General features: G+C 56.4%; 3 protein-coding genes across 3 annotated transcripts; 1 reads left to right on the top strand and 2 right to left on the bottom strand.

The window, feature by feature from the left end:
- The first annotated feature begins 1,718 nt into the window (after nucleotides 1-1,718).
- Nucleotides 1,719-10,957, top strand: LOXL1 (lysyl oxidase like 1). The gene is made up of 7 exons (XM_027889948.1): nucleotides 1,719-2,724; nucleotides 8,493-8,601; nucleotides 9,544-9,681; nucleotides 9,983-10,139; nucleotides 10,223-10,318; nucleotides 10,514-10,629; nucleotides 10,898-10,957. Exons 1-7 carry the CDS (start codon nucleotides 1,719-1,721, stop codon nucleotides 10,902-10,904), a joined length of 1,629 nt encoding a protein of 542 aa, XP_027745749.1. The 3' UTR covers nucleotides 10,905-10,957.
- Nucleotides 10,958-13,364: 2,407 nt separating this feature from the next.
- On the bottom strand, nucleotides 13,365-15,847 carry LOC114060429 (zona pellucida sperm-binding protein 3-like). The gene is made up of 9 exons (XM_027889936.1): nucleotides 15,479-15,847; nucleotides 14,882-15,000; nucleotides 14,690-14,793; nucleotides 14,329-14,506; nucleotides 14,127-14,247; nucleotides 13,949-14,040; nucleotides 13,726-13,862; nucleotides 13,563-13,652; nucleotides 13,365-13,489 (listed from the first exon to the last, which is right to left on the bottom strand). The coding sequence occupies exons 1-9, from the start codon at nucleotides 15,845-15,847 to the stop codon at nucleotides 13,365-13,367; spliced, it is 1,335 nt and encodes a 444-aa protein (XP_027745737.1).
- A 3,049-nt stretch (nucleotides 15,848-18,896) lies between these two features.
- LOC114059831 (zona pellucida sperm-binding protein 3-like) lies at nucleotides 18,897-22,539 on the bottom strand. Its single transcript, XM_027888711.1, has 9 exons — nucleotides 22,144-22,539; nucleotides 21,181-21,299; nucleotides 20,998-21,101; nucleotides 20,655-20,832; nucleotides 20,433-20,553; nucleotides 19,967-20,058; nucleotides 19,638-19,780; nucleotides 19,428-19,517; nucleotides 18,897-19,346 (listed from the first exon to the last, which is right to left on the bottom strand). Exons 1-9 carry the CDS (start codon nucleotides 22,537-22,539, stop codon nucleotides 19,231-19,233), a joined length of 1,359 nt encoding a protein of 452 aa, XP_027744512.1. The 3' UTR covers nucleotides 18,897-19,230.
- Nucleotides 22,540-23,458: the final 919 nt, after the last annotated feature.

The following is a 23,458-nucleotide window of genomic DNA, read 5'->3' as shown; positions in this document are numbered from 1 at the left end:
CTGCAATTGCAGGTTTTATCCTGAGTGGATGCATTGCCTCACAACTCTTAGGGAGCAGGATCCATGCTAGAAGTGGTTCCCAGGCCCAAAATCCATTAACTCACCCTCAGTTTTGAAAGTGTGAATTATTCCAGGGTTAAAAAGAAGGGTTAAAAGTGAAACATTGGTGTTTTATCCCAAACAGATTAATTTTTCTCAGAGCCAGCACCCTGCAGCAGCCCGTCCTCCTGGCTTCTGGAGGGCTGGATCCGTGCTGGAGGAGGCTTTTAGGCCCAAAATCCAGTTTTGAAGCTATTAATCATTCCAGGGTTAAAACCAAAGTGCAGACCCCTGAAATTTCAGGTAAAAATTGGAAATTACAAGCTTTTATTCCTCTCAGCTCCTGGAGGGCAGGATCCATGCTGGAAGTGGTTCCTAGGCCCAAAATCCATTAAGTTATCCCCAGTTTGGAAGGCGTGAATCACTCCAGGGTTAAAAAAAAGTGTAAACTGCAAAATTTCAGGTTTTTGTCCGTAGTGGATGCCCACCTGACCCCAGGAGGGCAGAATCCGTGTTGGAGGCAGTTCCTAGGACTAAAATCCTTAAAATTGTCCCCGTTTTTAAAAGCATGAATCACTCCAGGGTTAAAAACAAATGTAAAAAAACTGAAATTTCAGGGTTTTATCCCCAGAGGATTTATTTTGCTTGGAGGCAGCAGCCCTTCCTCCTGGCTCCTGGAGGGCAGGATCCCTTCTGAAGGTGGTTACGTGGACCAAAACCCTCAGAATTCAACCCAATTTTGAAGCCTTCTGCGGTTTAAAAATGTGTAAAAACCTGAAATTTCAAATTTTTTAATCACGAGTGGATGCATTTATTCCAGGCTCAGGGAGGGAAGGATTCGTGCTGGACGTGGCTCCTAGGACTAAAATCCGTCCCCAGTTTTGAGAGTATGACTCATTCCAGGTTTAAAAAGAAGTGCAGAAATGTGAAATTCCAGGTTTTTATCTCAAGGGGATTCATTTTGCTTAGAGCCAGCACCCTGCAACCTTTCCTTTCAGCTCCTGGAGGGCAGGATCTATGCTACAGGTGGTTCCTGGCACTGAAACCCGCATAATTCAACCCAGTTTTTGATGGTGTGAATCATTCTAGGGTTAAAAAAAGTGTCAGCCCCAACATTTCACTTTTTTATCCCAAGTGGACCCATTTCGTCCTTGCCCCGGCTCAGGGAGGGAAGGATCCGTGCTGGGGGCGGTTCCTAGGACTAAAATCCTTAAAACTGTCCCCAGTTTTGAAGGCACGCATCACTCCAGGGTTAAAAAACAACAACAACAAAAAACAAGCGTGTATGAAGGTGAAATCTCAGCTCTCCCCTGGAGTGGATGCACTTCCTCCCGGCTCCTGGCGGGCAAGGACCCGCGCCAGAAGTGGTTCCTGGGACCAAACCCCTCCGAATTCAACCCAAAATTTTGACGGCGTGACTCATCAGAGGGCTGGGGGGGGGAGGAGGGGGAGAAGTAAAAAAAAAAAAAATAAAAAAAAAAAAAAAAAAAAAAAAAAAAAAAAAAAAAAAGAAAGAAAGCGCCGCGCACCGCAACTCCGAGTTTCCCCCCGCGCATCCCGCCCCCGCGAGCGGGCAGGGGGGCGGAGGCGGTGCCGGGGCCCCCGCGGCGCCGCTCCCGCCCTCGGCCCCGCTCCGTGCGCTCGCTCCGCGGCGCTCGGAGGCGGCGGCGGCGGTCGGGATGGCCCGGCGGGCGGGCTGGGGGCTCTGGGCCGCGCTGGGCTGCGGGCTGTGCCTGCTGGCGGGCGGGCAGGAGCCGTGGCGGCAGCTCATCCAGTGGGAGAACAACGGCCGCGTCTACAGCCTCCTCAACAGCGGCGCCGAGTACGTCCCGCCGGGGCAGGAGCGCCCGCCCGGCAGCCGCTTGTTGCTGGCGGGGGCGGCGGGCAGCGTCCGCCGGCAGGCTCCGGGCTCCGGGACGGTGCGGGGACAGGCGAGACACCCCTTCGGCTTCGGGCAGGTGCCCGAGAACTGGCGGGAGGGCCCGGTGGGCGACGGCGCGGCCGCGCAGCGGCGACCGCCCGCCCGAGCGCGCCAGCCTTCATCCTCAGCGGCGTCAGCATCAGCATCCTCCTTCGCGTACGCCTCGGCGGGGCAGCCGCCGTACCCCCAGTACCCCTTCGCCCCGCAGTACGAGCCCTACGAGGCGCCCCGGGCCTACGACGAGGCTTTCACCTATTACCGGAGCACCGGGACCGGCGGGGCGGCCGTGGCGGCGGGGGCGGCGGCGGGGGCCAGCGTGGTGTACCCCTTCCAGCCCCGCGCCCGCCACGAGGACTACGGCGAGGAGCAGAGCCCCTACAGAGCCCACTACCCACCACCCGAACGGCCCTACGTGCCCGCCGTGCCCCAGCCGGTGGACGGGCTGGACCGGCGGTATTCCCATAGTTTGTACCACGACACCGGGATTGCGCCGGAGCAGAGCCCGGACTCGTACGCCAACCAACAAGCCGTCAACCACGGCGTGGCCTCCACGGATAACCTCCAAGCGGCCGTCGGGACTGGGTACGGGGGTCAGTACCCACCCTACGAGCCGCAGCCCCCGTTCCGGGTGGTGGAGCCCTACGGGGTCCCTCGTCCCGAGTCCTACCTGCCCGCCAGGAGCCCTGAAATCCCCCAAGCTGTCCCTGATAGCCAAGCCCGGGTCAGCGTGGGCAGCGTCTACAGGCCCAGCCACGGCGGACGGGGTGAGTTTGGGGGGCACCCCGGGGTGGGGGGCAGGTCCCCTGGGTGGGATGTGCCCTGGGTGCTTTGTTATTCCTGAGGGCAGAGTCCCCTTACATCCATGCCTGATGTCAGTCACTCTTCAAGGATGCTGCCCCGGTGCTGTGGGGACAAATGTGGCTGAGAGGTCACTGAGGGGCTGTTGGAGACCCTACATATTTTAGGAATGATGTTTGAGGTGGAGAAGAACAGAGAGGAAAGGGAAAGGGTGTGAAGGAGCAAATCCCAATGTGGGGTGTGGGCTTGATGTGGGCCTGTGCCATGTCCCAGGTCATCCTGTGCTCGTGGGGTGGGCCTATGCCATGTCCCAGGTCATCTCATACTTGTGGGATGAGTCTGTACTGTGACATGAGGGGACACTGTGCTTGTGGGGTGGGTATATGCCATGCCCCAGGCCACCCTGCCTGTGTGGGGTGGGTCTGTGCCATGGGCTGGGGTCACACCGTGCTCCTGGGGTGCCTGGATGCCACATCTCAGGTCATCCTGTATCCAGGGGGTGGCTGTGTGCCGTGGGTTGGGGGCTTGCCATGCTCCTGGGGTAGGACAGTGCTGTATCCCGGTCACACTGGCCATGTGCCCTGTGCCGGGTATGCTCAGCTCACGGATGGATGGATGGACGGACAGATGGATGGATGGATGGATGGATGGATGGATGGATGGATCTGCACTGCCTCAGCCAGGCCAGTCGCCTCCAGTGCTCCTCCCGTGCTAGCAGCACCAAGGCCGCAGCAGGGGACCGAGGTCGCAGCAGGGACACCCTCGTTTCATGTCCCACTGACCCCGATCCTGGTGAAATCCCGTGGCTTTTGGCTGAGCCTCGCCAAGAGTGTTTTTGCTCCGTGGTGAGTTTGGAAGCAAGGTTGGAGGGTGTGAGGAGCAGCAGCCTGCGGGATCAGCCTTATCCCTTGGGAAGCCCATCTCAGCTGGAGCCTCTGACCAGTCTGACCCCATGACCCATCCAGCCTCATCCCTGGTTTCTGGGAAAAACCCATCCCAGAGGATTTGGGCTGGGGGAAGCGTTCGTCCCAGCCCTGCCTGTTGCATGTGAGTGAGTAAACACAGCAAGAGCAGCCGGGCTGGGTCAGCCCAAGGTCCGTCTGGGAAAGAGCTCAGGGACAGGGTTTGTGCAGAGAGGATCTTCCTCTGGATCCCTGCCGGCCCCACCAGGAGCAGCCTCTCCTGCTGGGCCTGGGATGTGGGGGGCAATGAGTACTGGGGGTGAGGGATGAGGGGGGTGAAGTATGTGAGGATGGGGGATGCAGGGGCGAGGGATGCAGGGAGGAGGAGTGCTGGCAGTCCCGTGTCTCTGCGAGGGACGCCTGGGGACAGCTGCCCTGCAGATGACCCAGAGCAACAGAGGGAAATGGGAAGACGCCTGCCAAGTTTATCGTCTCCCTGTTGGCAACGGCTGTGTCCTTCAAGGATCCATGGAAGCTGGGCCAGGAGGTGACAGCGCTGTGGTTCCACTGGGGGAATCAGGATGCTCGTGGGTGGGTCAGCAACCCTCGCCAGTCCATCCACAGGACACTCACCTCTTGGTGCTGGAGCCCCTGGCCCCCTCTTTCACGTTTTTCCTTAATAAATCTAAAGACAGGAATAAAGATCATCCAAGCAATTTAGAGAGGTGGCCTGGCCTCTCCTCTGGGTCACTTGCTGCTCTCTCCAGCTGGGCTTTGTTTAGGGAAAGCTGTCACCTCCCTGGGGCTTGCCAAAAACCCCTCCAAATCTGTCACCCGCAGGGCCACCCTTTGGGATGGTTTCTTAATTGGTCAAAACACTTTATAAAGCCGAATCAGATGTTAATTATGCATCTAAGCTCTTTAAGAGCCTCTTAATCCCACCCGGCTCTGCAAGGAATGTGCAGCATTCCTGGCCCCTTGCTGGGGTACCTGGGGGGTTAATTAAGCAATTAGATCCCACCAGCTTTTATGAGAGGGTTTACTGGGGCTTGTGGGAGCACGGTGGATTGTCCACCTCCCTCCACCCAAACCAGATGGAGATATCTTGGAAGATGAGTTGGAATAGTTTCCAGTCCTAAATCTGTAGGTGACCAAGCCATGGTTGGGGTGCGAGAGAAGCATCTCTGTGTGTGTTGGCCGAGGGAGGGGGACTCTGGGCCAAGGAGATGGGGAGGAGACCCCAGAAGTCTTTATGTCTTCTGCTCATGACCCAGGGGTCACCCAAGTCTTGCTCTGGCGCTGTGTCACCTCAGGTCAAAGTGTCTCCCCTCTCACGGGGTTTGGACAAGGTGCTGGTTCCTAACAGGGCTTCCCACTCTTGACTGACCCCTAGGAGGCATCTCCAGGGGCTTCCTCACCCTGACCCCTACCAGGTCCTCTCCAGGGGCTTTCTCACCCTGACCCCAACTTGGACCCCATCTCCTGAAGGGTTTTTCACCTTGACCTCATGAAATGGATCACCCAGGGTTGGTTTTGGAATGAAAGTGGGTTTGGGGAATCCCATGGGGTGACAGGGATTTTGTTACCCAATCAACTTCAGTTGTGGTGACACCTTGGGGTGCCATCACCCATGGATGGGGCACCTGGGCCAGGAGATGACAGTCTCCCTGGGAATACCTTCCTTTGGTGGGTTTGGAGGTCAGTTTGGGTTGATTTGAGGTGTTTAACAACCAGCTCGGGTTTCCAAAATTCAGTGGGGATGAAGGGTGGTGTCAGGAGGTGCTGGAGGAAGGATTCTGCAGGGATGGGATGGGATGGGATGGGATGGGATGGGATGGGATGGGATGGGATGGGATGGGATGGGATGGGATGGGATGGGATGGGATGGGAAGGGATGAAAGGGTGCACCACAGGGTGGTGGAGGAGGGATGTTGTGGGGGTACTGCGTGGATAGGATGGCATGGCATGGCATGAAGGTGCGTATCATGAGGTGCCAGAGGAGGGATGCTGTGGGGATAGGATGGGGGAATGAAGAGGTGCACTGGTGCTGGAACCAGGGTGCTGCAGGGATGATATGGGATGGGAGGATACAGGATGGGATGGGATGAAGGAATAATGGGGTCTCAGTCACTCAGAGCGTCCTTATGTCCCCATCCCCACCGCTAAAACCACCCTGCTTTGGTGCTCCTGCCTCTCCAGGGCTGGGACCCAGCACTGCCGGGCACAGGGAGGAGAAGCAGCTGCCCTCTCAGAAAACTGCTGGAGCTGGGATTTTTGGGCTAAGCCCGGCACACCTGCACAAACAGCGCGGCGGGAGCGGGCCGGCCTTTTTTTATTATTCTAATTTTCACGGTGAAGAAGAAGGAAATCTTCTCTGGCAGCTCCCAGGGCAGGCTGAGGGGCCGAGGAGGAAAAACAAACATTTCCCTGCTGTGGTTGTCCCGTTTCAGAGGCGATGGCGTGGGGGCTGCCAGGGCTCTCACTTGCAGGAGGTGGGAAAATGCTGGCTCAGCAAAAAAAAAAAAAAAAAAAAATCGGGATTTGGCCAACTGAGACGGGGACAGTTGGGTTCCCCGCTGTGCTGAGGGGACATTTGTAGGGTGGTGAGGCCAGATCCTGCCATCCCATTAACTCCAGCGACTCCGGCGCTTGCGGTTTGACCCTTCACTGCTGAAAATCAGGCGCGAGACCCTACAATAACAACGGGGCCATCCAGGGCGAGCTCCGTCGTGGGGGGAAAATAAAACTCCCCGTTGGTAAAGGAGTCGGATTTCTCTCTGGAGCGTCCAAGAATTTATTATAAACAACAGTGGGGAGGAAAAGCTGTTTTATAAATGATGACAAATGTTCCTCTCACAGGCCCGGGGTCGTTCTCCATCGCTTTTTTGTTATTATGTTTTTCAAGGGAGGGGGGGAAAAATGTCTTTCCTAGCTCTCCAGATTTTCTTGCCCCCGGCCTGTGAGGCCCCCCCTGGGTATTACATCAGCAGCGATGACCAAGCGAGCGGGGCAGGAAACGAGCTCCAATGGAGTGACGTGATCCCTCGAGGGAAGGCAGGCCCAGAAACAAGGAGGCATTGTTCTTCTTGTCCAAGGAAAAATAGGGAAAAAAAGGGAAAAAAAAAAAGGAAATGTGCTGGAAACTGTCTGGGGGCAAAGAGAGGGTGGGACTGGAGCCCCTGGGTGCCTTGAGAGGGGATGGGGACAAGGATGAGGATGGGAGGGAGTGGGGATGAAGATGATGGGGATGAGAGAGGAGGCTGGAACCAGGGTAGGGATGGACAGGAAGGTGAGGATGGGAGAGGGGTGGGCAAGAGGAGATGAGGATGAGGAGTGATGATGGGGATGAAGATGGAAATGGGACTGGGGATGGGCACAAGGAGGAGGATGCAGACGTTGAAGATAGGGATGGTGATGAGGATAGGAATGAGGTTGGGAATAGGGATCGGGATGAGGAAGGGGCTGGGTGTGAGGAAGGGGATGAGGAAGGGGATGAGGTTGAGGGGTGAAGATGGGAACAGGGATGGGGATGAGGATGGGGACAGGGATGGGCAGGAAGATAGGGAGAGGTATGGGAAGGGGGGTTGGCATAAGTGTGAGTATGGAGAAGTAGAAGGGGATGGGGGTGAAGATGGGGATGGGAATGAGGATGGGGACTGGGACAGGGATGGGGTTGAAGATAGGGATGAAGATGGGGACGAGAATTAGGAGAGGGATGGGCATGACAATGGGGATGGGAAGGGGATGAGGATTGGCAGTGAAGATAGGAATGGCCTTGAAGATGGGGAAAGGAATGGTGATGGGGATGAGGAGGAGGGTGGGAATGACAATTAGGATGGGCATGTGGAAAAAGAGGAGGGGTGAGTGTGGCAATGGGATGGGGACAAGGGTGGGGACAAGGACGGGGGATGAGGGTGGAGATTGGTTGCAGATGGGGATGGGCAGGAGGACAGGGATGGGGATGAGGACAGGGATAAGGATGGGAATGGGGAGAGGCTGGCGAGCCTATAGGAAGGACAGACCCTAAGCACAGGTTGTAGGAAAGCAGGACTTTGCAGAGGGCTGGCAGAAGGGAAACTGAGGCACAGACTCCCAATCCTTCCTGAGGGGCAGATGCTGGGGCACTTTCCAGGTCCATGGTGGCAGAGGAGCCTTTGGGAAGGGGAGGTGTGAAGGGGTGTTGCTGGGGGGGAAAGTTCCAGCTCCATTAAGACTCCATAATAGTTTTAGAAACTGAGGCAGCCCCTGCCTGTCTCTACATCTGTCTGTCTGTCTGTCACAGGTCACTTAAATGTGGCCCCAAGCACGGGGAACTGTTGAGAATTCAAGGCGATGAGGGATAACAGCAAGGGCTTCCTGGGGTTAGCTCTCCACTTTCACCCCTGTTTTGGGGTGAAAAACAGGAAACAGGGATGGAAATAGGGATTCTCCTATCTTGGGGGTCATGGGGGTCATGTCACCCCTGTCCCTGACTGCCACAGGGGCTCAGGGGAACCCCAAAATCCCTCTCAGGGGGCCAGGCAGGGCTGAGTGTAATCGCTTCCAGGAGGATGGGTTGAGCAATCCTGCTGTAGGGAAATGGAGGACTGGGCTTTGCCAGCGGGAGCTGCGAGGGAAGGGGAGGGGAAGGGAGGATTTTCCATCTGCAGCTTAAAATTAAAAAAACGTGGTGGTGACCGAAGGAAAGCTTCCCCCACCCCTGCCTTGACTGCTTCGAGGAGAGGACTGTGGTGTCCTCAAGCCTTGTCACCAAGCCCTGTCCCCGCCCTCAGGGCTGTCCCCAAGCCCTGTCCCTGTCCTCAGAGCTGTCCTCCTCCTCCTCCTCCTGGCAGGTCTCCCTGACTTGGTGCCGGACCCCAACTATGTGCAAGCATCCACCTACGTGCAGCGAGCTCACCTGTACTCACTGCGCTGCGCCGCCGAGGAGAAGTGCCTGGCCAGGTAGGAGCAGCTTTCCTGGGAGTGTGATGTGACCCGGGATGAGGGGGACATGGGGACACGGGGGGAAGAAAGGAGGGGAAATGGGGCAACGGGTTGCAGGGAGATGAGTGGAGAGAGGGAGGACCTGGAGAGTGGAATGGGGGATGTGCTGATAGGGGAGGAGGATGAAGGCAGGGGATGAAAGGGGAAAGGGAAGGAGAGGGGAAAGCAAGGAGGGAAGGGGACGGAGGAAAAGGATGAAGGAGAAGGATGGAGGGCAGGAGAAAGGGAAGAGGAAAGGGGAAAGGGAAGAATAGGAAAGAGGGATGGGGAAGGGAATGATAGGGAAGAGGAAAAGGGATAGGAAAGAAGGAAAAGGACGTGGGAAAGGATGGAGGACAAGAAGGAAAGGGAAAGGGAAAGGGAAAGGGAAAGGGAAAGGGAAAGGGAAAGGGAAAGGGAAAGGGAAAGGGAAAGGGAAAGGGAAAGGGAAAGGGAAAGGGAAAGGGAAAGGGAAAGGGAAAGGAGGATGAAGGAAAGAAGTGAATGGGAGAAGGAAAGGAGAAAGGGAAGCAAAGAGGGAAGGGGAAAGGAAAGGAGAAGGAGAAGAAAAGGGAAAAGGGGAAGAAGGATGAAGGAAAGAAGTAAGGAGAGCAAAGAGAAAAGGGGAAGAAGGTTGAAGGGAAGAGGGGAAAGGACAGAAGGAAAGAGGGAAGGGGAAAGGAAAAGGCAAAGGGAAGAGCAAAGCAAGGCATGATGGAAGGTGTCTGGTGGGTGCTGCTTCTCTCTTTTTTTCATAATTTCCTTTTCCACGGAGGGAACTCTCCCTACAGAGGTGCTCGCTGGGGATTTTCCTCCTTGGGGTGCCAGGGCTGGCACTCCACCCTGCACCTGGGGGGCCTCTGTCCCCCGGGGGGCTGGGGCTGAGGGGACATTGGGTTTGACCCTCCCTGATGTCCCCAGCACCGCCTACACCCCCGAAGCCACCGACTACGACGTGCGGGTGCTGCTGCGGTTTCCCCAGCGGGTGAAGAACCAGGGCACAGCCGATTTCCTGCCCAGCCGGCCCCGGCACAGCTGGGAGTGGCACAGCTGCCACCAGTGAGTGTCCCTACCCCGCCTCCCCTCCACCAACCAACAGTTTGGTGGCAGCTTTAAGGCTTTTTAAAGGCATTTCCCCCGTTTCGTGGCTTTGCTTTGAGGTCTTGGTGGGAGGGGGGTCACCTTTCAATTGCTTCTTGTCCCCAAAGCCACCACGCTCCTGCAATTAATGTCCCCAGGGAGGGAGCTGGAAGGCTGCTGTGGAGCCAGCCTTGACGAGGAGCCCCCGAAAATCACATCTGGGGAGGGAGTGGTATCATTCTGGGGGGTCACCCTGACTGCTACCCCCCTCCATCCCCAGGCACTACCACAGCATGGATGAGTTCAGCCACTATGACCTGCTGGATGCCAGCACGGGCAAGAAGGTGGCCGAGGGCCACAAGGCCAGTTTCTGCCTGGAGGACACCACCTGCGATTTTGGCAACCTGAAGCGCTACGCCTGCACCTCCCACACCCAGGTGACCTTGGGGGTCCCGGGGGAAGGGGCTGCTCGGAGTTCACCCCCTCCGCAGCACACCTGAACCCCCTTTTCTCCTCACAGGGCTTGAGCCCGGGTTGCTATGACACCTACAATGCCGACATCGACTGCCAGTGGATCGATATAACGGATGTGCAGCCAGGGAACTATGTCTTGAAGGTGGCCAGGGGCCTGGGGGGAGATCTTTGGGGCGAATATTCCCAGTTTGGGGTTGGCTCAGGATCTTCAAACTATCCCATTCCGGACTTTCTTTGGTGGCATCCCTTTAACGTGGGTTTAGGTGCTGCTTGTCCCCACCTCTTAATAATTTTTTTGGGGGGGTGGGTCTTTTCCTTCCCTTTTGTCTGTTTTTAGGTTCAGGTGAACCCCAAATACATCGTCCTGGAGTCAGACTTCACCAACAACGTGGTGAGGTGCAACATCCACTACACCGGGCGCTACGTCTCCACGACAAACTGCAAGATTTCCCAGTAAGGAGATGGCCACGTGTCCTTCCCTGTCCTTCTCTTCCTTATGTCCTGCTCTGTTCTTCCCTTGGCACATCAGAAAAAAACAGTTGGGGGTTGGACCTGAGTGGTTTAATTCCTTTTTTCTTCCCTTCCATCTGGGTTTTCTCTGTGAACATTAGAAAAAAAAAAAAAAAGAAGCTGAATTTGGCCAATGGTGGGGCTGGGGCTCTCACTCCCTTTTGGAATGTTGATACTGGATCTTCTGGGATTTTGTTTTCTTTCCTTTCAGATCTTGATGGGAGCAGGGCCAGAGGGATGTCACCTGCCTCAGCCTCTGTCCCCCTCTTCAGAAAGAAAACCTGAGCTCCTCTGCCCCACCAGAGACCCCGGAGCCCGCCAGCAGCTCCTCGAGACCACCCTCCCCCAGAAAAACCCCCCATGCCTTCACATTAAAAGGAGGGGAAGCCAGAATGACTCTTTGAAATTTTTTTATACTTAACTTTTCTTTAATCTTGGTTTTTTACCGTTTCCTGAGGGGATCCAATGCTGGGTTTTAGCTGGAATAAAGGCAGGGACCCATAAGTGCTGTATAATGTTGTAAATGCATATTAGCTCTGTAGTCCTTAACCCCTTTGGCATTTTTGGGGGTGGCGGGGTCTCCAGCCATGCTCTATTTCCCTGGGGGAAGAAGACAGCCTGGATTTGGAGGTGCTGCCCCAGGAAGGATGCTTGACCCCTCTTTTTGAGGTGGCTGCCACGCCGGGGTGCTCCAGACACTTTTGGGACCAAAGGTGCTGGAAATCCCATCACCTTTAACAGAGAAGTCTCTCCGTCTGCCCAGCTTTTATAAATACGGAGAGTCCTTGAGATGACTGGAAGTCTTGGTTTATTATTTTTATTGTTATTAATGTTATTTTCACAAGCTTTAAAACGAGAAACCATTAAAACACATTGCTTTGGAGGGGCTGGTGTTTAACTGACGCCACGGTGGCACCACAAAGACCCACTGAGGGCTGTCCCCAGATGTCCTTGGGCCATCCAGGATGTGAATCTCTGCCAAGAGATGACTATTGTCCTTTAATCCTGGATGCTGGGGACCAAAGGGCACAACCCATGGGGAGATGGGACGCATGGACTCCCTAGGACACCCTCAGTGCTTGTTGCTGCCTGCCTGGATTGGGGAGGGGTTGTGGGACACGGCCACCCTCTTGTGACATCCTGTGGCTCTGGGAGCTGCAGCCCTGTCACCACACCCCACTGCCAGGTCCTTACCCCGCCTTGCATAGCCTGTCCCCCCAGAAGCCCTGCATCCCTGTCATCCACTCCTGTCTCCCCCTCATTCGCTCCTGTCCCCCCCCCCAAGCCCTATGTTCTCTTCATTCACTCCTGTCCCCCTCCAGCCCTGTGTCCCCCTCATTCACTCCTGTCTCCCCCATTCACTCCTGTCCCTCTCAAGCTCTGTGTCCCTCTCGTTCACTCCTGTCTCCCCTAAGCCCTGCCTCCCCCTCACTCGCTCCTGTCCCTCCCCCAGCCCTGTGTCCCCCGTCCCCAAATCACGCCCCCTGTTAGCCGCGCCTCTCTCCCTGCCCATATAAGCACCCCCCGCGCCACTCCCCTCCCCTCCCTCCCTCCCTTTCCCAATCCCTCTTCTCGCAGAAGGCCCGATCCAGGTGGCCCATCCCCGGGCTTCGGGAGCGGCCTCGCCGTGGAGCGCAGAGCGGGCCCGGGCTCTGCGGCGTCCGGGGCGGCGGGGCCAGGCTGATGGCAGGGCCGGGCCGGGCTGATCGCGGGGCTGGGCCGGGCTGATGGCAGGGCCGGGCCGGGCTGATCGCGGGGCTGGGCCGGGCTGATCGCGGGGCTGGGCCGGGCCGGGGCAGGCGGGAGGGCCCGGCGGCTGCAGTGCCCAGCGCGGCCGGGAGGCGGCGATCGTGCGGCGCGGGACGGGCCCGGGACCCCCGGGACTGGGGGGGGGGTATCTGGAGCTTAAACTCTTGTAATTAAAGACAATAAAGCTGTTGTGTGCTCCTACTGTTATTCTACTACTATTATTTTATCCTGTTACTGCATTATTATTTTGTGGTATTATCATATTTTAGCTCTATTATTCTGATATTTTCAATTTTTTAAATTCTATTCTGCTGTTATTACATATACAATGTTTGTTAAATGAAGGTTGTAGGGCAGGGGCTGGGCCTGAAACAGCAATTGCGGGGCTGGAGGGGACATGAAGGCCCTGGGGCTGGAGCCAGACCCGAAGTGATGTTGGAGTGATGGAAATGCTGGGGCTGGAGCTGAAATAAATCCCTGGGAAAGGGGATGGAGCTGTCGGGGCGGGGGGGGCTCCCAGGCACTAAATGCCATCTGAGAGGTCTGTAGAGGCTGTTCCTGAAACCCTGCAGGGCTAGTGCAGTCTAGCTCACCACTGAGATCTTCCAGGCTGGGCCCTGCACCCTGCTCTGCTCCCCCTTCCCCCAGGAGCAGTGACAAGGCCAGGAAACCCATCTGGAATTCCTCTAGAGTGAGGAAACTGTCCCCCCACGTCCCCCATGATTGGGGCCTTTCCAAAACTGAGCCTCAGCAAGGGTTGAAACCCAGGTGGAGATGTTGGGGCCCTCCCCCGGCACTGGGGGCTCCAGCACTCCCGTGTCCCAGGGATGGATGCTCCCTCCCAGCCACGTCCCGGGGATGCTGTCACAGAGGGAGAACCACGGACACGGTTTGTCCTTCCCAGGCTTTATTGGGCTCTGGCCCCACGCTCAGGCCTGAGCACGGGCACACCTCCTGCGGCCCACGCCGATGGCCAGCACGGCTGCTGCCAGCCCCACGCCGGCCACCACGCAGAGCAGCACCGTCCCCACGCCGAGCACGGCCGTCACCCCGCCTGGAAAATCAAGGGCAGTGTCACCGCTTGCCACTGGGGCCACGTCACAGGGGTACATCCAGTGGGGACTCACCCTGACCACCCTCCTGCCGCCGTCCCCCCGTGCCCAGGTCCCCCGAGAGCAGCACGGGGCCGATGACCACGTCAGCTTCAGCCTCTTTCCCTGGGGAGGAAGGAGTGATGAGGCTTGTCCCCAGCACCCTGGGGTGTCCCCTGTGTCCCCACAGGGACCTTACCCTTGGTGTCGTGGCGGCGGAAGCGGCGGCCGGGCCATCGGTCCAGGGGGTTGAGGCTCTGGGAGAGCGCAGAGGACCCGCAGTTGCCCATCTCGCAGCAGCTGCAGATGTCCCGGGTGCCTTCCACGGGTGCCCAGCTGGAGCAGGGTGGGAAAATTGTCACCAGACAATGCTGGTAGGGACCTTCCTGGCTGTGCCCCATCCTGGCAAGGTGGCTACTCACGTGTTTCTAGCTTTGTTGAAAGAGCAAGCCTTGTTCAGGGGGTCCGGGGTTTGGTCTGCCGGGGTCACCTTCAGGTGACAAGTGATGTAGATCTGTGGGGAGGGAAAGGAGAGAGGTGGGCACCTGCCAGTGGGGACAGCTGCTGGCTTTGGGGCTGGCAGGGGACACACAGCCTTACCAGGTTCCTGGTGTCCCCTGCGAACCTGAAGACATCAATTCTGAAGCGCAGCATGTCCTCCCGGGGCCGGGGGGTGATGAAGGCAGAGCTGGTGTCGTCCAACCTCCCATCAACCAGGCACCTGGGGTGGGATTGGATGGGATGTGGGGGTCAGCACGCCGGTGGATCCCCCCCCATACCCCGCACGTCCCTCAGGGCTCACCCGTTGAAGTCGATGATGGTGTAGTGGGGCGAGGAGTCGGCGCCGGGGCTGAGGGCGGCCACGCAGCTGTCCACGAACAGCCGCAGCGGCACGTGGCTCTCAGTGCCCACCTCCGCTTGGATGTTGAGGACATCGCCCAGCTGGAAACCGGTGAAGGGTCTCTCAGCACTCCAGTCCTCTGTATGGGGTGATGACAAAGAGGGGGTGGCTCTGCTTGTCCCCAGGTTCTCATGGGAGCAAAACCCAAAAGCAGGAGCGGAGGGGTTCGCCACGGAGTCCCCAGCGAGGTGCTGGGGAGCTCTCTTGCACTGGGAAAAGGTGGGAAATCCCCATCCACGGGTCAGTATGGCTTCCTACCTACCATTCATGAGCCGCAGGGAGAACACCAGCTTCTCCTCTGCCGACAGTGTGGAGCTGAAGGGAGCCCAGGTGGGTCGGATGGCGTTGCTGCTCACGTTCTCCCTCCTGGACAGGGAGCACTGCGCATCAGGATACAGCCCCGTGCTGATCCCCAAGGAGCAGGGTGGGGGCACCAAGGGCAGGAAGGCCTCACCTGGGGTAGTGGCACTCGATGGGGATGATGGCAGGGTTGGTGCGGATTATGACGGGGTTGCTGGCAGGGCTGGGGTCGTAGTTGAGCAGTGTGCGGTAAATGAGGGAATCCGGCGTGATCTGGGCACAAAAACATCGAGATGCCGTTGGAGAGGCCACTCCCCACCCTCAGCACCACCACCAGGCCATGCATCCAGCCTTTCCCAACTGGAAATGCTGGGGAAATCCAAAGAAAGGGGGAGAAAGGGCATGGAGAAGGAGCCCTGCTCTGTCCTCAGTGAGTTAAACTAACGTGGTAAAACATGAGTGAAATGGGTCTGATGGTGAAATGGGTGAAATGGCTTTGTGCTATCTGCCTGGCTCCCGCTGAATGGGCAAAGCAGCTGAGGGAAGAATGCTCCAGTTTGGGGGAAATACCTGCTCATCCTTCCCCCGGGCTGTTCCTCAGCTGTGCTCTGCATCCAGCACCTGGAGCTCCCCCGGCCCCACAGGGGATGCCCGGTGCACAGCCCCTGGAGCTGCCCCGGGAGCGGGGAGAGGCGGGGAGCCAGACGGGATGCCGGGACCGAGGGAAGCGGTGCAGGGGAGAAGGTCTTACCTGCACGGTGCTGCCGCACTCGTGGAGGCCGGCGGTGAAGGTGACGGTGTTGTGGGCGCGGCTCAGCGAGGAATGCTTGCACGCCGCCGGCCCCAGCGTCAGGTCGGCCGCGTTGACCAGGCGGCCGGTGCCGAAGAGGTCCCTGTGCACCGTCACCACCAGCTGAGCCTCCTGGCACTGCACCATCACCGGGTGCTGCCTGTAGGTGCCTGGAGACTGGGAGTCCCCCACCCAGGACCAGGTGCTGGGGTCTGCCCGCGCCTCCCGGCTCGCCGGCTCACCCCAGGAGAAATCCCAGGGTGGGTAGGCAGCCACCTCGCCTGCCGCCCAGCAGAGAAGAGAGAGGAGCAAGCTGCTTTCGGGTCTCATCCCTCCTTCTTCCAGCAAACCCTGGCACAGAGAACTGGGGCTGCTCCTTCAGCCTTTATATCCCCCCAGGAGCAGGAGCCGTCTGCCCCCGGGCTCCTGTTTGGGGGCCAATGGCACCCAAAGGCCAGCCCTCGTGGGTGCGGGGAGAGGGGAGGCACGACCCCGTCATTTCCGGGGTGCCGGGACCCCCTGTTCCCGGGCTGCCCAAGGCAAGAGCAAACATCCTCGTCAGCCTCTTTGGGGAAGTTGTTTATAAAACTCAGCAGAAGCCGGAGACGGGGAGACGGGTACAAAGTGACTTGTTTAGGTTAGAAGGTGATAAGGGGCTTTTCAAGGCTGCTGCGGGGGTGACAGCAGTGGGGAGAGCAGGGTCCATGATCCCAAATCCCGGGGACCACCCCAGCCCGGCACCACTGGCCCCCCTGGGACTTTGGTTTTCTGCTCAGATGCTGATACGGTGGGGGGCCAACAGCCCTCGTGCTCACAGTTTGATCCCAAAGGTGGGCTCTGCGCACCTCCTGCTCTCAGCAGGGCCAGGATGGGGGGATTAGGTCAGCAGCAATGATGCAGAGCCCTCACCACTGTCACAAGTGTGGTTGTTCTCAGTGGGGGCCCAACACCCCCTGTTTCAGCCTCAGCAGTGAAGTCAGAGCCCCAACCATTTTTATCGCTGTTGCCCTTCCCTGGCTCTTTCTGTCGTGTTTGTTTTGTTGCCTTCAGGGAAAGGGGCCTGGTGAGAACAGGGAAAGCTGCTAAAAAAGAAATCTTATAGATTTTCAAGCCTCGTTATTTATTAAACTTATTATTGTGGGGTTATTTAATTACATATATTATTACAAGGCTCATTATTATTATCATGGATTTTCTGTCCCTTCTTTTGAGTGTCTTTACTCCTTTTTCCCTGCCAGAGCTCTGTCAGCATCCCCTCAGCTCCATAGGAGGGGTGTTCCATTTCACACCCCAAATCCCTCACCACCTTTCAGGATGTCCCTGGCAAACCTTAGGGACAGAAGAAATGCCCTGAGCTGGATGTTTGAGATGGAACAGCTGAACCAGTTCTGGGAAAAGGAAGAGAAACAGAAAGTTGTGGGAGCACATGCTGACCAGGCCAATCCTAGCAGAAATCCCACCGGGTTTGGACCTGGGATTGGCTTGAGCCTGACTCAACATCCCCAAAACCCACACGTGGGGACATGTATGGACTGGTGTAAAACCTCCTGCTTTCCCCCTGGGAGTCCATGCCCCATGCCTGCAGCGGGCCCAGGACTTCTCCATGTTTAAAATACCTTGAAAGTGGCAGTTGCTTGGAAATGCCGGGGATTCCAGAGGCTGAGCTCCTGCGTCAGGGAGATAACTGCCGCAGGCGATGATGATTCAGTAAATATGCGGCTGCCCCCCTCCCGGGGGAAGAATCTCTGCTCAGTTGAGTCCTTGGCTGCAAGGACCACAAGAGATGCCTGGTCTCACCCTGGAGAGCTCCAGCTCTGGGGGTCTCTGGGTCCCAGGGCTCGATCCCAGCAGGAGGATAAATCCCTCGGATGGATCACCTTGTGTTTACGCAGCACAAATGAGCAGAGGGGAAGACCAGAGGGAGATATAATGACAGGTTCTGGGAAGAGGGAGTGTTTCTCTATGAGAAAGGGGATTTCTGCTGTCCCAACTTTATTCCAAGCACAGCCCATCGGATTCGTGGAATGGGAGCCATGGACTGGCACAGCTGGGAGAGAGCATGAACTCATTTTTTGGGAAAGGCAGAGACCAGAAAGTCCCAGGGCACTGGAAAAGCACAAACCCCAGTGTTGTCCCACCATCATATAAAGCACATCCCATTTTTCCTTATAACACAGTTTTAAGTCAAAACCCTCAGTCAGTGCTGGGGGTGCTGCTGGAATTGGATGACTGCTCTGGAAAGCCAGAGTGCTTTTCCCCATCCCCCATTTCCTTATTGATCAGATGTGGCTCCTACTTGTCTTCCATCCTGGCAGCAGGGGAGGTATTTTGGCTGTGCCCAATAGCACAGGGAAAGGGAGTTAACTTAAAGGGTCCCTCAGTGTGTCTCAGCAAACCAGAGACAGTCCCTGCACTTGTGCCAAGGAATGATGAGGGCCCCAAACACCTGGAGAAGACCTTGATCGAGAAGAAATTGGTGACGAGAAGGTTCAGCAGTCACAGCTTGTGGCCTGGGAAGAGGAAACATTTCTTCTCCAGGAGAAGGTTTGGGTCACCTGAAACCTTAAGTTCAGCTTGGGATCCTCTGCCAAAGAGTGCAAGGTGACATTTATCCCAGGACATCTGGCTGAGGGTCTCCAGGGTGCTGGATGACACCCCAAGACACGCAAGCTTGTGCAAAATATCCCTTTCCTCTGCTTTCTATGACAAAGACAAGTCCCCTAAGGCAGGTTAAGGGCCTGTAGGAATCCTCCTGCTCTCTGCAAATCCAGCCATGCTGTAGGCAAACCCCAGCTGCTCACAGGTGTCCATAAATCCAGGCACCTCAGTTTTCCTCCTACAACAAACACAGCATCTCAAGATGTTCAGCTGGCCCAATTCCACCACTGCCTAAAGTGTGAACCTCTTCCAGCTTGTGGAGAGCACCAGGTGGTGTCCTGGATTTGGGGATGAACATCTTGCCATTATGGCCACTGGGCTGAGCGGAAGAGCCCAAATTCCACAGTACTGGGGGCAAAAAAAAAAAAAAAAAAGGCAAGTGTGACTCAGGCATGCCAGAAAGTCCCTTTTTGGAGCAGGGAGGAGGGGGAAGCAGAGGAAGAAATTCCAACCCCAGCCCCAAGGACTGTTTATACATTTCAGCCAAGGCTTGTTACATACAACTATGTGTAAACAGTCCTTGGGGCTGGGGTTGGAATTCCTGCCTCTCTCTGTCCCAAGAAGAGCCAAACCCAAAGACCCTCAAACTGTGCTCCCTTCCTCATTCAGCAAAGCTGCCTTTTCCTCCCCAAAACAGCTTGAGGCAAGAGGAGACTGGTCCAAGTTTTATTAAATGCTTCACTCATTCAGTAAGGAGTTTCCAGCATGGAGCTGACCCAAGTGGCTCCAAGAAAAAGTGTTTGGACACTAAACCCAACTCCATGGCTCTACAGGTGAGCAAACAGGGCATCTAGGTGGGGATTTTTCACATTAGTCCCCAAAGAGGTGCTCTGATAGAACTTCAGGGAGGAGGGTAAGGCTGCACAAAGCTGCATGGCTGGAGGAGAAGATAAATTTGGGATTAGGGAGGCAAAGCAACAGGAAGTTAAAGTCAGCACAAAGATTTGATCCACCTTCTCAAAGAAGACTTCTCCCCTCTCCTCACCAAGTCCCTCACAGTTATACAATAAAAAAAATTATCACTTGAAGGGAGTATAAATCCCTGGTTTCAGCTTTCAGACAGGGTTGCTGCGTTTCTGGCAGACAGTCAGAGCTCCCAGGACAGCAAGGATCAGGATGACCAACCCAGCAACTGCAGTCAACCCCAAAACCATCCACAGGTGACCTGCAGCTAGGAAGAAGGAAGGAGGTGGTTACAGACACAGCCAGAACCTGTCCCCCAAACCATCCTCCTTCCCTGTCTTTGCCCTACCTTGTGAAGGGACCCTCCTCACTGTGTGATCCTGCCAGCTGTGGATGAGGAGAGGTCCAACCACAACATCTGCTTCTCCCACCGAGGGATCTGAAAGGGAGGACCTGTGAGCACCCCAACTCATTTGAACCTCTCCAAAGTCTTGGACTGGCCCTGAGGAGCCAGCAGGTCATGAAGCAGCTCCAGCTTGGTATAGACCAAGGGACCTACCGGGCTGGGAGGGCAGTTCTCTCCGGACACGTCCTCCTGGCCGTTGGGAAGGAGCATGGAGCCTCCCGGAGTGCCTGACCAAGCCACAGCTCCTCGTCTCACAGCAGGAACAGATACCTTGGGTGCCTTCCACGGGAACCCATCTGGAAGAGAGCCTGGTGACCAGCCCACCCTATGGCAGGAAGGCCTCACGTGCTTTGGGGTCCGTTAGAAGAGACCCAAACCCTCCCAACCCAGGTGTCCAAGCCCACCTCCCTGTGAGGTGACACACACCAGGAGAGAATCCCGAGCTCTTCACCCCTGGCCAAGCTGCTGTTCCCGCTACTCACAGGTTGCTGGCTTTGCTGAAGGAACAGGCCTTGTTCAGAGGGTCTGGAGCTTGGTCAGCTGGGGAGACCTTCAGGTGGCAGGTGACATAGATCTGGGCAGGGCAGGCAGAGCAGAGGGGTTTGGCCATCAGGTGTCTTCATCTCTTTCCCACACACCAAGATTTTGGTCTCCAGCACTAGGACCACCAACTCCCCGGGGCAGCTCAACCCCCTTCCATTCCTTCAAGCCACTTAGGATTTCAGCTAACAAAGCCCACCAGCAGGGCTTGTCTTGACCAGTATCAGAACTGATCCTTGCCTCAGAGGGCCATGATGCAGCAGCAGTGGTACAGGATGACCTCATTCATGTGTTGCTATGAGGCAGTTACCTTGGGAATGTAATTCTAGACAAAAACCACTTTAAATTTCCTAATGGAGCAAGGCTCTCACCCAGAAAAGGGAGTTAATTGCTTTAAGAATGATTTACCAGATTGCTGGAGTCTCCTGCAAACTTGAATGCATCTACTGCAAACTGAAGCACATCTTGCCTGGGTCTCGGGGTTATAAAAGTTGAGGTGGCATCATCCAGCTGCCCATCCACCAGGCACCTGGACACAAACACAGGGCCCAGCAGGGTCCCACTGTCAGATATCATCTCCATAAACCTGCAGAAAGGTCCTTCTTGAGCAAGGGCACAGCCAGCTCTTACCCACTGAATTCAATGAAGGCGTACTGGGGAGAAGAGGTCCTGTCCAGGGTCGGGGTGGCCACACAGCTGTCCACAAAGAGCCTCAGAGGCACGTGGTTCTCTGCATTAACACCAGCTTGGAAGTGGAGGACCTCTCCCAGTTGAAATACAGTGGAGGCTCTCTCGGCACTCCAGTCATCTGGAAGGACAGAGGTCACCAGGCACTCTTGGATGGGAAGCTGGTTTGGGCTTCACTGCTTCCAACCAGGAAAACCCCAGTGGGCACAAGGCCCTGGGTGCTGCCCAAAACTGAACCATCTAGCGGAATCATGGCCACCAGACGAGATCCTCACCCCAAACTCACCGGTCATGAGGCGCAGGGAGAAGGGCAGCTTCTCCTCAGAGGACAGGGTGTAACGGAAGGGTGCCCACGTGGGCCTGACACCACTGCTGCTCACGTTGTCCCTCCTGGGGAGGAGAAATGCCCACAGCTGAGTTCTCTGTGGCAGCAGAAGGGACTGTTTGGTGCTCACTTGCCTCGGCTCACCTGGGGTAGTGGCACTCGATGGGAACCACGGCAGGGCTGGTGCGGATGACAACGTGATTGCTGGGAGGAACTGGGCTGTAATTTAGGCTTGTGGTGTAGATTAGAGAATCAGGGGTCACCTGGGGAAAGGCAAGGCAATTATCCAGTCATTAAGAGCCCTGTTCCTTTGACCACACACACAGAGCTGCACATTTGAGACCAGAGACTCAGCACTGATATATTTTTTCTGGTCCTCAGCCAGCAGCATTTTTGCTGGAGGCAGGCAAGGGGCACTCAGCCTGATGTAGGAATCCTCTGGGACGGGAGCCTGCTCCAGCCTGTCCCAGAACAGCCTGTGGTCAGCAGCAGAGCTGGATGCAGGTGTGCTCTAGCTGATTCTCACTTTTATTTTATAGTTCCCATGCCCTAGAACAACAGACAGGAAGGTCTGACTCCCAGGATACCAAAGAGTGGCTTCATCTGCTGGATAGAGTATCGGGGGGGGGGGGGGGCGCTTGCTCATTTTCATGGCCCCTCCAAGCATCTCCCAGGGGAGAGACCACTTCAGATTTAAGGTTTTGGTGAAGTAGCTTCATGCTACATCCCATAAGCAGCACTCAGATGCTTCCTGACGTATCCTTAAGGAGCAGTGGCTCCCAACACCAGGTGTTCTGCGCTCCGCCCTCGAGGTGGCAGCAGCAGCACGAGCAGTGCCGGAGCGTTTAGCTATCTCTGTATTTAATTTATCAGAAAAAAACTTATTCTCTGCCTCTTTCCTGCTCACCGAAGCGCAGACAACACAGCACAGCTCCTGATCCTCTTGACTGAGGTGTTCAGCCTCCAGGAAAACTTTGGAGCTTTTCCCTGAGCCCAACCACACCACAGATCCTTTCAGTCTCAGCACCCCAAGGCACCAGGGTGCAAGCCAAGAGGCAGCCGCCCCCACACCCCGACCCCTTAAGGATCCAGCCCCCCACAACTTACCCTGAGGGTGCTGCCACACTCATGCAGCCCGGCCACAAAGGTCACAGTGGTTTCAGGGGTGCTCCAGAGCAAGGGCGGGCAGGAGGCTGATCCCAGGCTCAGATCCGCAGCCCTGACCAGGCGCCCGGTGCCGAAAAGGTCCCTGTGCACCGTGACCACCACCTGTGCCTCCTGGCACTGCACGGCCACGGGGTGCAGTGGGGCCATAGCCTGGAGCTGGGACACGTCCACCCATGCCCAGGGCTGCGAGAAGGGCCGTGGCTGCCCCAGGGAAGGATCCCCTCTGTACCTCCATAGCTCTGCCTCCCCTCTGAAGACACCCAGGGGGTTGTAAGCAGCCACCTCCCCAAAAACCCAGCACAAGAGAGCCAACCCGAGGCTGCTTCCAGACCTCATCCTGCCTACCAGGGTCCAGCACAAGGAGTAACTACTGCCCAGGGAGGTTTTATAGCCCATCTCTCCCACGGCCGCTCTGCCACCAGGTGATGCTCAGCACAACTCCCATCAGGGCAACTGGAAACAGCTGAGAGACCCAGTTCCCTGTGGAACCCCTGTGGTGGGATTTACCAAGACGCTGGATTCAGTCCCTTGTTCACAGGAGAGATACTGAGCTTGCTGTGCAGCCAACTGCGGCTAACCCTCCTCCTCTCTTTTTTTTGGGGAACAACCAGTTAGGATACACAGAGGTGTGTCCCACCTTCAGCCTGTGTCTCCCACCTCCAGATTAGGGGGTCCTTCTGTAGCAGGGCTGCTGGGCGATGGAGCAGGAGGGGTGTGTGTGTGTGTGTGCGTGTGTGTGAAAATTTCCTTATCAGGAATAAATTAGAGCTATTAGAAATAACAACTATTTCTAATAATTATTAGAATGATTTCGCCTGGAGCAAAACAGTCCCCATGGTGTGTGGGCAGCCCAATCCTTCTGGAGATGATTCAGCAGCAGGTTGTCCCCTCCACGGGGGGGAAAAATACTCCAGGGTGGGGTTGATCCAGATGAATCACTCTACAAGCTTCCTCGTGCCTGGTTTGAGGCTATGGGTCAGGAGGAAAAGCAGTTTGGGCACTGAAGTGATACCAGGAAGGCTTCAAACAAGGATGTTTGCTTGTGAGTGCCGGCACACTCAGTGCTTTGCTTCCACACACTCAGGTGAGAACCAGGTGGGATGCCCGTGAATTTTAGGTGACATCCGTGGCTTAATCAGACTGGTTTGGCATGATCCAAACTGGACAACTGCCAGCAGGAGAGCTGTGAACCATCTGAAGGAGAAAGACTTGAGTTGTTCCCACAGGGAGCAGGCTGACAGACTTTCTTGGCACC

Source organism: Empidonax traillii, unplaced genomic scaffold (assembly GCF_003031625.1).
Source record: "Empidonax traillii isolate 1590-97213 ecotype Southwest subspecies unplaced genomic scaffold, ASM303162v1 scaffold12:size2584012, whole genome shotgun sequence".
In the NCBI taxonomy this organism is placed as follows: Eukaryota; Metazoa; Chordata; class Aves; order Passeriformes; family Tyrannidae; genus Empidonax; species Empidonax traillii.
The sequence above is the reverse complement of the archived record's forward strand: the minus strand, read 5'-3'. Positions and strand labels throughout refer to the sequence as shown.